The 12404-nt window shown below is 55.7% G+C and overlaps 3 protein-coding genes across 3 annotated transcripts; 2 read left to right on the top strand and 1 right to left on the bottom strand.

Annotated features, from left to right (window-relative positions):
• The first annotated feature begins 99 nt into the window (after positions 1-99).
• Positions 100-1541, top strand: J3D65DRAFT_611596 (ERG20 farnesyl diphosphate synthase). The gene is made up of 2 exons (XM_066798928.1): positions 100-418; positions 476-1541. The coding sequence occupies exons 1-2, from the start codon at positions 305-307 to the stop codon at positions 1397-1399; spliced, it is 1038 nt and encodes a 345-aa protein (XP_066660283.1). The 5' UTR covers positions 100-304; the 3' UTR covers positions 1400-1541.
• A 4136-nt stretch (positions 1542-5677) lies between these two features.
• Positions 5678-9822, bottom strand: J3D65DRAFT_611608 (uncharacterized protein). Its single transcript, XM_066798929.1, has one exon. The coding sequence runs from the start codon at positions 9611-9613 to the stop codon at positions 5741-5743; it is 3873 nt and encodes a 1290-aa protein (XP_066660284.1). The 5' UTR covers positions 9614-9822; the 3' UTR covers positions 5678-5740.
• Positions 9823-10786: 964 nt separating this feature from the next.
• Positions 10787-12059, top strand: J3D65DRAFT_47525 (uncharacterized protein). Its single transcript, XM_066796525.1, has 2 exons — positions 10787-11680; positions 11795-12059. The coding sequence occupies exons 1-2, from the start codon at positions 10901-10903 to the stop codon at positions 11858-11860; spliced, it is 846 nt and encodes a 281-aa protein (XP_066660285.1). The 5' UTR covers positions 10787-10900; the 3' UTR covers positions 11861-12059.
• Positions 12060-12404: the final 345 nt, after the last annotated feature.

A 12404-nucleotide genomic window follows, 5' to 3' on the forward strand; every position in this document is an offset into this window, starting at 1 on the left:
GGATGAGGCGATAGGATAGGCCACGATACGGGGCGTCGGCGCAATATATAGGCTGGACAAGGTCGGCGTGTCAATTGTCGCGGACGATGCCGCTGGTGGCGCATGGAAAGGAAGGCAGCCCACCTAGGTAAACACGGCGCAACGGAGAAACTCCGGTAGGTGGCCCTGCTATTGTCCATCAACGGCCGTCAAAAGGCGGTCTTTGGACCCTGACGCCTCACTTTCGTTCGTTCGCTCGTCGGCTCCACTCTTTCTTCCTCCTCTGTCCACTTGTCCCTCAAGTCTACGTCCAAGGTAGCCCGCCATGCCCGTCACCCTCAAGGAATTCGAGTCGGTCTTTCCTCAATTGGTCGAGGATGTTCTTGCTCACTGCAAGAGCTACAACCTCCCCGACAATGCCCAGGAATGGTACAAAAAGGTAGCATTTGGGTCGCATGAGCTCTATGATACGCCGCGCGTGAGCTGACCTCTCCAGAACCTCGAACACAACACTGTCGGCGGAAAATGCAACCGCGGCATGTCCGTCGTTGACACTGCGTCCCTCCTCCTCGGCCGCGACCTGACCAAAGACGAGTTCTTCCTGTCCGCCACCCTTGGCTGGATGGTTGAGCTCCTCCAGGCCTTCTTCCTCGTTGCCGACGATATTATGGATGGCTCCAAGACTCGCCGCGGGAGCCCCTGCTGGTACCTCATGCCCGAGGTCGGCATGGTTGCAATCAACGACTCCATCATGCTCGAGGCGGCCATTTACCTGCTGCTCAAGAAGTATTTCCGCCAGAACAAGTACTACGTGGACCTGTTTGAGCTTTTCCAGGAGGTCGGCTTCCAAACCGAGCTCGGCCAGAACTGCGACTTGATCACCGCCCCCGAGGACAAGGTCAATCTGGACAACTTTAGCCTGGAGAAGTACCACTTCATTGTCAGGTTCAAGACTGCCTTTTACAGCTTCTACCTTCCCGTTGCTCTCGCCATTTACTTCTGCGATATCGCGACGCCGCAGAACCTGCAGCAAGCCAAGGACATTCTCATCCCCATGGGCGAGTACTTCCAGGTGCAGGACGACTACCTCGACAACTTTGCCGACCCGCAGACGCTGGGCAAGATTGGCACAGACATTCAGGACAACAAGTGCTCCTGGCTCGTCAACCAGGCGCTCAACATTTGCACGCCCGAGCAGCGTAAGGTGCTGGAGGAGAACTACGGCCGCAAGGACAAGGATTGCGAGGCTCGGGTCAAGAAGCTCTACAACGAGCTCCAGCTCGAGAAGCTGTACCAGGAGTACGAGGAAAAGATTGTCGGCGAGATCAGAGACAAGATCTCCAAGGTTGACGAGAGCGAGGGCCTAAAGAAGGCCGTGTTTGAAGAGTTTTTGAGGAAGATTTACAAGCGCAGCAAATAAGCGCGTCGTCTTGGTGTGGGGGGATGAACCTTGTACCGCATGCATGTAACGGCCAAGCAAGCATTTGACAGATAACCTTAACAGTAGAGCAGATACCCGTCAAATTGAGGCGCAAGTCTTGAACATGGATTTTCCACACTCGACACCGCTGCCATGAACTCGCGTTTGCGGGGTAAACTGACTGAATGGTAGATGAACCTTCTTCCGAATTCAGAATTGGGAAGAAGATGTATAACGAACTTGGCTGTCTTGATCTCGATAGCGGACTGTTCTCCTGTGATCACGCTGTTTGCATGCCATCCAACAGCCATCACAGCTACCAGTACCTCAATCGTCGGATCCGTCTTGTCAGCCTGCTGCCTTTCGAGGAGGATGTTGTGGATTTTGACTCTAGCAACATTCACCAGTCCACGACACCACCAGTGCCCAAAACACGCCAGCAAGTGCTGGTATGGTTTCCATCACCATCGATCGCTCCCCCTACAACATGATATCTCAAAGCCAACCATGACAGCAACTTGCCGAAGCAGCTTCTCAAAAAGCAACGCACCACCATCCAGTCACAAGACAAGTCGACAGCACGCACCGCCAAATACAGTACCATCCAAACCAACCTCGCCAAAGTCTCTGGGCATCTAGGCGCCATCGTCTTTCTCCCCTCCCAGCATCGTCGGTGTGGTCCATGTGGTGTGGCGGTGCAAACAGCCTTCCAGGCTGAGTGCGTCGGCAACTTTGTTCAAAGAGCGGGCGGGCTGACATGTGGTCGGGGGTGGGGTCTGGCGCGTGGGCGAGTTGGACATGTGAAACTGCCACGAGCTACGGGCAGGAATCCTTGTGCGTGCGAGGGCAGGGTTCGCTGGTATAAAATGGAGTTGACGGCGCGCGAAGTGAGGGCATTGCGGTGTCTAGAGTTGAGCACAGAACTCCTGAACAAGTTGTCAAGTTCGCTAACAATTACTACTGTGGTGGTTTTGGGGTCGCTGGTTGAGGAGATGGGCTTGAGAGTTCTTCTTGAACGCAGAGGTCTGATGGGTTCCTATGCTGGAGAATATAGCTGACTGTTGATGGTGTTGAAGGATGGTGAGTTGTAATACTGCTCTACAATATTGACAGAAAGGCTTGCTTATCGAATCTGGTCACGGATACTCTCGTCTCAGATGTGTTATCCCTGGGCTGTTCACAAAAAACTCCTTCTAGAAAGTCTCGAAGAATTGCTCGAGGCCAATTAACATACTGCCAGACACAATACTTCTAGTCAATAATGGTGGTTCCTTCCACTAGACTCCCTCGCAGCTTTACACACCACTGACGCACGACAGTGGCTTCTGGACTTGGTTGTCTTTCCACGGCACGCCGCGCACCGCCAGTCGAACTGAATCCGGAGCCAGGGCCTGAAACCAAGTGTTGAAATGAACATGCACCCAGGACCTAAAACCGAGAGCCGAGAGTTTCGTCTGCGTCGTCGAAGTGCTGGCCACAGAAGTTGTCTCGGCTTCGTTGTCGTGTTCGTTTGCGGCGGCGGTGGCAATCTTTTATAGACCACGCCAGTCACCGAATCACAAGCAGACAGTCCTGGAGTGAGTCACAAGCTGCCGACGTCGCAGCTGCCTCCAGTACCCGCTGAGGAGCTCATGTGTCGAGGCCTGCTTTGATGCGTCACTGACACTTTCGAATCCAGCGGCACTAGGCCGCGGCAGGCTGGCGAGGACTTGGTATAAAAGCACCCTCTCCTCCTGGGTTTGTGAGCACTTCAGCCCCTTTGACCATCGGCGCAGAGTAACGAAGCCCAAATTCACTTGGCACTTGATACCATTCGACATGCATGGCACTCGGGTTTCGGCGGCCGCGGTCGTTTGTCGCGCAGTAGACAGTCGTCTTCACATCACCACATCAACAGCATTACCACGAACCAAGCACCATCTTCGTCGATAACAAATGATGCTTTCCCCCATTTTCCATGAGTGGGATTGATACGAGCTCACCTGCTACTCTTAGATTTCCCGGCCCCGACCTCACAGTCGCAGAAGGTAATTTCTCCTAACCAAAAGGCCAGAACACTACAGACCGAGTCGCACACTCCACGACTTCCGGGTTTCAGCATTGCAGGTAAGGTTGTCACTAGGAGATTGGATGCGTATTTGCGGGCTGGAATATAGGCTTTTATACTTCGCTTCGACTGGCATCACATACGGTTCAGATATGCTCAGTCACGAGAAAGCCTGGTTTAAGGTGCTTCTAATTCGCACGTGTCGGGGAACAAGGTTGCCTAGCGATGATGGCTACCTAGTGGTGTGGGTATAAAAACGCCTCTCTTTCCGAGATACGGCGCATCCACTGCTGTGCAGCCTCCGGCGCAGACAAACACAATCCTGAGCACCTCAAACACTTGCTCTGGTGCTTCGTGTCCCTGCAACAGAAATGTCTCATTTGGGCGCTCGCGGTCGCTTGTGTTGCTTTCCCAACGACTTAGAGCGGCAGAAGTAACATCATCACCACAGCTGAATAACTATCTCCATCAATTTCCCATGATAGTGTCCGCCCTCATCACAGCCAATAAAATAGCCAGATATTCCTGAAACTCCTCAGGCAGTCAAGAGTGAGCAGCCGCACAAACGCTCACAAAGTACGGATTTCCTGGTGTATCTCTCCCAGCTGGTCAAGCACCGGTCGTCGTGCGCCGCAGTTGACCGTCTCCTTGCCCGCCGGCGTTGACGCCTTTATACTCCAGGAGCTGCCACATGCGGGTGGGAAGGAGAAGTGACGCGCACGTCACGTCACGGGAGCATCCGACGGGTGACGTGGGGTGGTTACTTCTGATTCTTGTCTGCGCGTGGCAGGCGATAGATAGTTCGGTGGGTATAAAAGTTCTCGCCTTTCCTGCAGTTTAACCGGCACTTCTGACGATGTGTCTACTGGACGCAACAACCATGCCACGCAGATCTACTTTGGCTTTCTGTGCCAAAATGCGGCTCAAGAAGTGACTTGCCGGCGGTCGCTTGTGTCCTACTCCAGAGACCTCTGCAATTGTGTCGATTCCATCATCGCTGGCGCAGAAGAGCTGTCGTCATCAACATGACATTGCGCTGTTTGCCTCTTCTACGCAATGGCGACAACGGGAGTACTGCGCGGCGAGGGGGGCCCCGCGGCGGAAGCCGGGACACAGTTTTACAGTGACCGAAACGCAGGCCAAGTACAGTCCTTGCATCTGAAGTGTGAGACAGGAAGTCTCGTCGAGGAGTTGATTGCGCTCCTAGCCCGTCGAATGGCTTCCTTTTATACTCGGTTGGTGCTACACGCCGCATGAAAGAGGCAAGTCACAAGTCACAGCCCGCGAGAGGTTGCTACTGCGGCATGTGGTTCGCGATGGCACATGACTCTCTGATTTCCATGTGTCAAGCTGCTGCCTACCTGGCTTCGATGTATAAAAGCGCTCACGACGGCTGCAGTCTTCGTCGATCAGCAAGCGCTTCGCCAGGCACCCATGGGAGGAAAATCGCCATGGAGAAGGCAAGACTTTGGTGGTGATTCTGGGCAATCGATACTGTGCGTGGGCAGCGTTTTTTTCTCACAGCAGCGTCAGTGCGCCGTCACTTTGCACGACCCCTGTCATTGAGTATAGAAATGCTGCTCTCCATCACGCCTCAAAAATGGTGGTCGTCTTCAACACCACAAATCGAATCCGCTACCCCTTACTGCTCCGAGAAAACTTTCCCCGCGTCCGTGGACTCCGCCAAACAGAAAAGAGTAGTCCTGGGTGTTCCAGATGAACGGAACCAGGGCAAACCAAGCAGAGTGATTCGTTAGACTGAGAGCGCTCCCAGATAAATATGACTGTGGTGCTGGTTTCTGGGCCGAGCGAACGAACAGTTGAAGGTCTTACTTTTATGTCTCTGGAGTCTTCCGGTACCGGAGGGGAGGGGAGGGCATCACCAGATGTCTGCTCACAAGGCGCTCAGCGCAAGACACTCAGCGTGTGATGCTCATCGCACATGTTCTTCTTTGCGGAGCTGGAGCCTGTGTTCCGCGGAAGGAGTGGGCAGTCGGCGTGTATATAAATGTCCTCCTGGCAGCCCGAGAATCTCTCATTCTACATGCATCCACTTCCCGGCCACTCAGGAAAGAGTCAATCCAAAGCCTGCACTGGTGGTCGTGGGACCGTCCAAGTCGTCACTTCTCGCGTGCGGCGCTCCGTTGGCAAGCCAGGCACCATAGTCGCGGCACCAGCACCATCAGAACCCAATAGTAGAAATGTCATCCTTCATCACTTCCCAAAAGCGAGTCGAATCATGAATATATGTATATGCTGCTACCGAAATTTGAGCAATGAAAAACACCACTCGACTACACGCTTCCCCTGAACCACATCTCCCAGATACTCAACTCGCGCTGCCCGCCCTTGCCCCATCCATAACCCTCCTGCTGCAACGCGACCAGGACGCGCCAGTCAAACAACATAGTGCTGGCGACACAGTCGCCGAGGCAGTCGCGGACGAGCTGGAGCCAACGTGCGGAGGCGTCGGATGCCATGAACCCACCACCGTCACCACCACAGTTCCCCGCCGAGCAGGAAGGAGATGTCTTGCCAGTCGCATCTAGGGGGTGTTGGCAGCGTGCAGAGAGAAGAGAGGACGCAGAAGCCGACTCGACAAGGACGATTCTGCGCCAGCCCTCCCACGACGCATACGCCTGGCTCTCGCCGACGACGGGGCCGAGGGGCTCGTAGACGGTGGCGTCGCGCTGCCAGTGGCGCATATCGGTCACCAGGGCGCCGATATGGGGGCCGGACGCGTCGAGGGCCCTTAGGGCGTCGCGGAGGGCCGTGTTGTTGGTGTGGAGGTAGGGCGGTAGCAGGATTGCGGTGTGTGCGAGGGCATAGGGCAGGTTTTGGGGTGGTATTGTGCCGGTTGTGTTCGTGGTTTTGGGGTTGGGGCGGGATGATGATGACGATGATGATATGGGTGTGGTTATGGTGCATGATATGTTGCCAGTGCCCCATTTTGGGATCTTGCGGGGGACCATGTCGACATCGAAGTCGTCGACGGCAGCGCGTTTCGACTTGGATCGCGTCAGCGAGAGATCAGGCGAGCTAGACGGTAGTTCCAGGGGTCGCAGTGGCTTCTTCGTGCTTGATCGACCCGAGGTGCCCTTAGCCTTTGTCACTGTTGGCGTTTCTGTAGGAAATGGCGGCGCCGCGTTTTCTTTTCTTGAAGAGGGGCGCGGTGTCGGCGGGACGATTTCGACGTAGGCCGGTTGCCGTGCTGTTGCCTTTGGAGTTAAAGGAGCCATGACGGACTGGAAGCCTTTCCTGGCAGATGCTGCATCATCTGGAGTCGATTTTGGCGTGGGTAAAGAGTTGCCACGACTTGGAGGCTGGGCTGGTTTAGGACTGATAACAGGCTGATTAACAGACTCTGCTGCTGTCATTGAGAGAGCCTCTTGCTTTGAAGCAGCACTGCCACTTGCCAACTCCTGTCGCTGTGCACCACGTGCATGGCTCTGGTTAGCACCTTGTGCTAGAAAGGTCTTTAGAGGCTTGAGGGAAGAACGCTGCTCATCTCCCTTTGTTGCAGAACCACTCTTAGGGACAGGAGTATCAAGAGTTCTGGGTAGCTGCCCCACAGGCTTGTCTTCGTTCGTTGAACTCTGGACGTGTCCAAGATTCACACTCGCAGGCAGTCTCGCGACTGGTTCTGTTCCCTGAGGATCTGGCAAATTTGACAGCTGTAGTTGAACGGTCGAGGAATTTGGATGTTGGACGCGTCCTGCAACTCCGTCCATATTCAGGGCCCGCCTTTTAGGTGGTGAAATCTCTACGCGAGGCCACTGGACGACCTGTGAGGACCTCGGGCTCAGAATTGTCTGCGTATGTGCTGTAAGCTGAGTTGTAGTAGCTTCTCTTCCAAGGACTTCGTTGGAAATCGGATGCATGACGCCAAAAGTGGCCGGATTTGGGCATGGCTCAGGGGAACGTTGTAGCGGCGCCTTTGAAGGACCAGAAATCTTGCCCGCAGGTTGGACAGGTTGTATCTGAGCAACAGCTCCAGGAGTGGGGCTTCCAGCCTCATTTGCCAGGTGAATAGCACGCCGAACGGCTGAAGCAGGGCTCTCAGTGGTCGCCGACCGTGGAGTAGTGGATCTTTGGCGCTCCTCCGCCCTCTTCATCTTGCCATACAGCTTCTCAACAAGTCGCCTGGCCTCTTGAGATTCTCCCTCTGCAGGTGCATTCCTGGCTTCATCTGCCATTCGAGCCAGGCCAGAAACAGTGATGCAGTCTTCCCACGAGCGGTCATTGTGGATCTTGAGAACGCGGGGGTGTCGCAGCATCCAAAAGTCTTCATTCGCTGGCTTCTCGAAAGCACTGCCCAAGATTTCAACGACAAAAGGGTTTCGAAAGAGAACATCAGGAGATGAGTTGCGTCCAATTTGAATATCAAACTCGTCGATGCCGTCCGGGTCGTACTCTGTCTCCCGGAACTGCCCGTGCTGATTCAGAAATTTGAGGTCTGGAGGTGGAATGCACTGGTCTTGTTTGATGATGGCCACAATCTTGAACTTGGGTCTCGACCGATATCTGGCCTGCTCGTCATCCATCAGGCAGCCAAGATGAAAATTGGTCCAGCGGAGGCGTTGCTGGCCCGCCTTCTGTGCTTGTTGTACTTCGTAGCTGGCCCCGATTACAGCAAAATCGGCAACATCTCTCTCGCCGCCCAAGTCAGTCATGTAATCCCTCTTGAGCTTGATGAAGCCCCTATAGCCGCTCCGGGGTTCTCCTGCGGCGAGTGAAAAATAGGATGCGTTGGGCTTGAGGACGAGCCCCTCACAGCGCTGTACCAGAGCAGCTGTGAATTGGACTACAAGGCTTTTCTGTGCCTGCTTAGTGGCAAAGTCAAGGAGCTTCCATTCGACAGTCGAGGCTCGGCCTGGGATTTTGGTCAAGAGGCTCGAGAGGCGCTTCCTTCGTTGTTCGTGTGGTTTGGTCATAGTAAGCTCGTCGTCAACCATGAGAACGTCGAAGAATGCAATCATGAGGTGTTCGTGTGGGTGCGGCTGCGAGTCCTTGTCGGTGCCAATGAAGGATCCAGCTCTGCCGACAAACTTCCTGACCTTTTCGAAGCCGAGCACCTTTTGCTCGAGGTCACTCCAGACCACCATTTCACCGAGGAGGATGCATTGGTCTTGGATTTTGCAGTCTTCCTGCCCAATCCTCAGGCATTGGCGGAGAATCTTGTGCAGCTCTCTCCTGTCCTGTGTGGAATCTCTGCCGTTCTTTGAGAAGATTTTGATGCAATCCCGGCCCTTGGCCAAGTCGATGTGAATCTCAACATACTCACCATCGTACTTTCTTTCTATGATCCACTGCCCGTGCGCGACTAGATCGAGACAGTTCTTGAACGACCGAGCCTTGATCCAATGTGGTCGGCCAACTTTGACGCCAATTTGTGGTCGGACAATGTGACCTTCGGCTTCTTCCAAAAAGACTTGGCGGGACTGAGGGTCGGGGTTCGCAGGAAACTTATTGAGGGGTCCACGCAACAGATTGGCGGCGAAAGTGAGGTCGTTGTTGAATTTGAGCAAAAGTGGCAGCAAAAAGTGGTATCCTTCGAGCAAGAGCTTTTCAATATATCCTGAATCGGCTTGAAGCAGCCCCATGCTCTTGAGAATCATTCTGACGAACCATTTCTTCTCTCGGGAATGCATCTGTCGCATTGTGGGTTTCAAGATTTGGTCGGGGATTGCAGCCGTCACCCTCTTCATGACTTCTGGTCCCGAGAAGCGGCACCTGGCTGCCAACTGGGTGAGTGCGGCGTCTACCTCTTCGACGGTCAGCGGTGCTCCCACTGGAAGTGGACAACAGTCGAAATCCCGTTCAATCCGTTCGACGCACTCTCCAAGATCACCACCGCCTCTTTCTCGCCATCTGCCCAGCTCTCGGTACTTTGCTTCGCCTAGCACGAGGCATCGTCCGACAATTTTCTCGAGCAATTTCGACTGAATGCCGTAGACGCGATCGGTCCGCCTATCAGGCAAGAGAGAAGAGAGAACGGCAAGGCGATCGCTATCGTGGTCCAAGGCCTTTCGGTGCGTGCGAAACCAGAGCTGGATAGTTTGGCGCAACTTTTTGTCTTTTTGTGCTGGAAGATATGGTGGATCCCTCGATATTACTTGTTCCAGGTTCTGAAAAAGTTCACAGATGGCTGTGAACTTGAGAGGCATGGTGGTGGTATATTAGGCGGCCAATGGGCATCCAAGGAAACAGGCTGTCGCTGTAGGCCAAAAGCTGGGTATCTCAATGAAAAAAAAAGACTAAGGGGTATCATAATGGCATAGAAAAGGTAGAAAAGATGCAGAGTGCCCTCACTGGTGCTGGGACGAGGTCGTCACCATGAAAGGCACAAGGCTGCGGGGTGGTGAGGAGGAGTGGAGTGGGGAGAGTGGGTGAGACGCGAAACAAAGAGCGCCGACGCGTCGAGCGAGCGTAGTCACATGGGCATCCCAAAACAGCCTAGCTCGAGGGTACGCAAAGTGAAGAGGAAATCGTCAACCACGTGGAGCTGCAGTGACGGACCGTCAGTGATGGTCGATCGGCCATTTGCCTTGGCCGCTGATCCGTCCTTGAGGCACATCATCTCCTCTCGTCGCGTCGCGTCTCATCTCCCTCGCTCTCCAGCCCCTGCATCTTCGACTTCACCCACGCTCGTCTCCCGGTCATCACCACTGCTGCAGCCGTGACCCTTTCTTTTCTTGTCCGGACCATTCCTTGGCCACCTGCCGCAACCCGTCCGATGGCCGTTTTCAACAACCAATGGCCCGAGACAGCGCATCAGCTTCAATTCCCAGGGTCCAGCCAAATGCCAACTTCAAACACGCTCACCGGCAAGCGGAAACTTGCATATCCGAAAGTCTTGGCTGCCGATTGGACGCAAAAAAGAAATGATAATAAAAAACAACCAAAGAGCATGGATCACCGACGAGAGGACCGGGAGCTGGCGTGCGTGCTGCCGTCCATGCCCAGACACGCGCCTTTCCTTGTGAATGTGTATAGCCCGCGTGCGGTAAGGGTGTGGGCTCTTTCGGCATCGGAGGCGGCCTTCTTGACAAAGCTCTCGGCATAATCCACCATGTAGCGCGCGACGGCTTATGAAGCGGCGGCGGCGCCGCTGCTCGCATCTGGCGGTCCCTTCCTTATTTTTAGTCGCCCAACCTGCTGTCTGTCCGTCACCAGCAGCAGCTTCAACGTCAGCCACAACCTTTACCGGCCATTCAGCTGCCATCCATCGCGACAGCACGGCGCCGCGTACGCAATCCCGAGTCCAGGCCTTGTAGACCGCCAGCCAGCCCACGCGAACCCGAGTCCAACCAGCGATTGAGGACCCAGTCGCCGTACCCGAATTCGCATCCCTTTGGCACTCCAGCCATATACAACGTCAGCGCCGCCCTCGTCCATCAATCCGCCGAACAGAGCACAGCATACGCGAATAGCTCCACCCCACCACGTCCACCATGTCGTGGCTCATACCCGGCTGGGCCAAAGAGCGCCACTTCGACATGATCGAGCGCGGCCGCAAGCACCCCACACCGCTCGGCGGCAGCATCTTCATCGGCCTGCGCGCCATCGAGCCCGCGCTGCAATACGCCATCCTGGCGCGCGGGGTGGGCAGCGCGGTGCTGCAGACGCTGCACATGGACGCGCTGCCCGCCTCGACGGCCGGGCTGGCCGCCACAACAACGGGCATGGCCGCCATCGACGCGCTGGGGCTGAGTCCCGCGGGGCTGATCCTGCTCGCCATGAGCGTCGGCGCCGCCGCGAAGCAGGCGTACTGGCGCGCGGCGCTGACGGCCGAGGAGATGCCGCCCAAGGCCGCGGTCGAGATATCGCTCTTCAACGCCGTGTCCAACGCAATCAACACGCTGGCGTTCTGCTCGGCGGGCTTCTCGTCGCTGCGCTACGCCCCGCTGCCCCTCCCCGGCGGCGTCGCCTCGTCGCTCCCCGCGCCCGTCGTCGTCGGCGCGGCCCTCTACGCCGTCGGCCTCACCCTCGAATGGTACGGCGAGGTGCAGCGCGCGGCGTTCAAGGCCGACGCGCGCAACGCCGGCAAGCCGTGTACGCGCGGGCTGTGGGCGTACGCGCGGCACGTCAACTACGGCGGGTACACGCTGTGGCGGGCGGGCTTCGCCATGGCGGGCGCCGGGTGGTGGTACGGGGCGTTTGTGGGCGTCTTCTTCCTGTGGGACTTTAGCACGCGGGGCGTCGTTGTGCTGGACAAGTACTGCAGTGAGCGGGTGAGTCTTTCCGTCTCCCCCCCCCCCCCCCCCCCCCCCCCCCCCGCCCCCAACGTTCAAACGAAACAAGCAACGAGCAAAAACATGAAATGCAAAGCTAACTCACCATCACAGTACGGCGAGGCTTGGACGCGCTTCAAGCAGCAGACGCCGCACACGCTGATCCCTTTCTTGTGGTAAACAAGCAGCGGCAGCGGCGGCGGCGGCGGCAGCAGCAGCAGCAGCAGCGTCAGCAGCAGCGTTCGAGGAAAACGAAGCAACGAGTTATCCCATGTCCCCACGCACGCGGGTGCTAGCTTCAGAAGGGACGCGGCTGGGCTGGGCGCAACTGGAACGAAAAAAGGGAGAAGAAGAGAGAGAGAGAGAAAGAGAGAGAGATCACAAAGGGGAGCCAGGAAAAAGGCTGACGAGAGGAGTACACCTACCTACTACGGCATTGTAGGCCCCACTTTATCTGCATCAGTACATGTTATGTTGAGTTTGTTTGTAGCACATACGTACATATGCATATACACATGGATGTACACATCACACCGGCACCACCACAAACATAACTAGTTCCGTCCATTCAATGAGAGAAGAGATGTGAGAGACACCACCACATTCCCCGCACCCACCAGGATGAGTCATCAAGCAAGCACGCACAGAGCAATGACACTCAATTGACTTGATTGATTTGAAAAGCGAGGATGACGATGATGGTGGGGGTGATGTTGTGAAAACA

The sequence above is a fragment of the Phyllosticta citribraziliensis genome, assembly GCF_038025025.1.
Source record: "Phyllosticta citribraziliensis strain CPC 17464 chromosome Unknown J3D65scaffold_1, whole genome shotgun sequence".
In the NCBI taxonomy this organism is placed as follows: Eukaryota; Fungi; Ascomycota; class Dothideomycetes; order Botryosphaeriales; family Phyllostictaceae; genus Phyllosticta; species Phyllosticta citribraziliensis.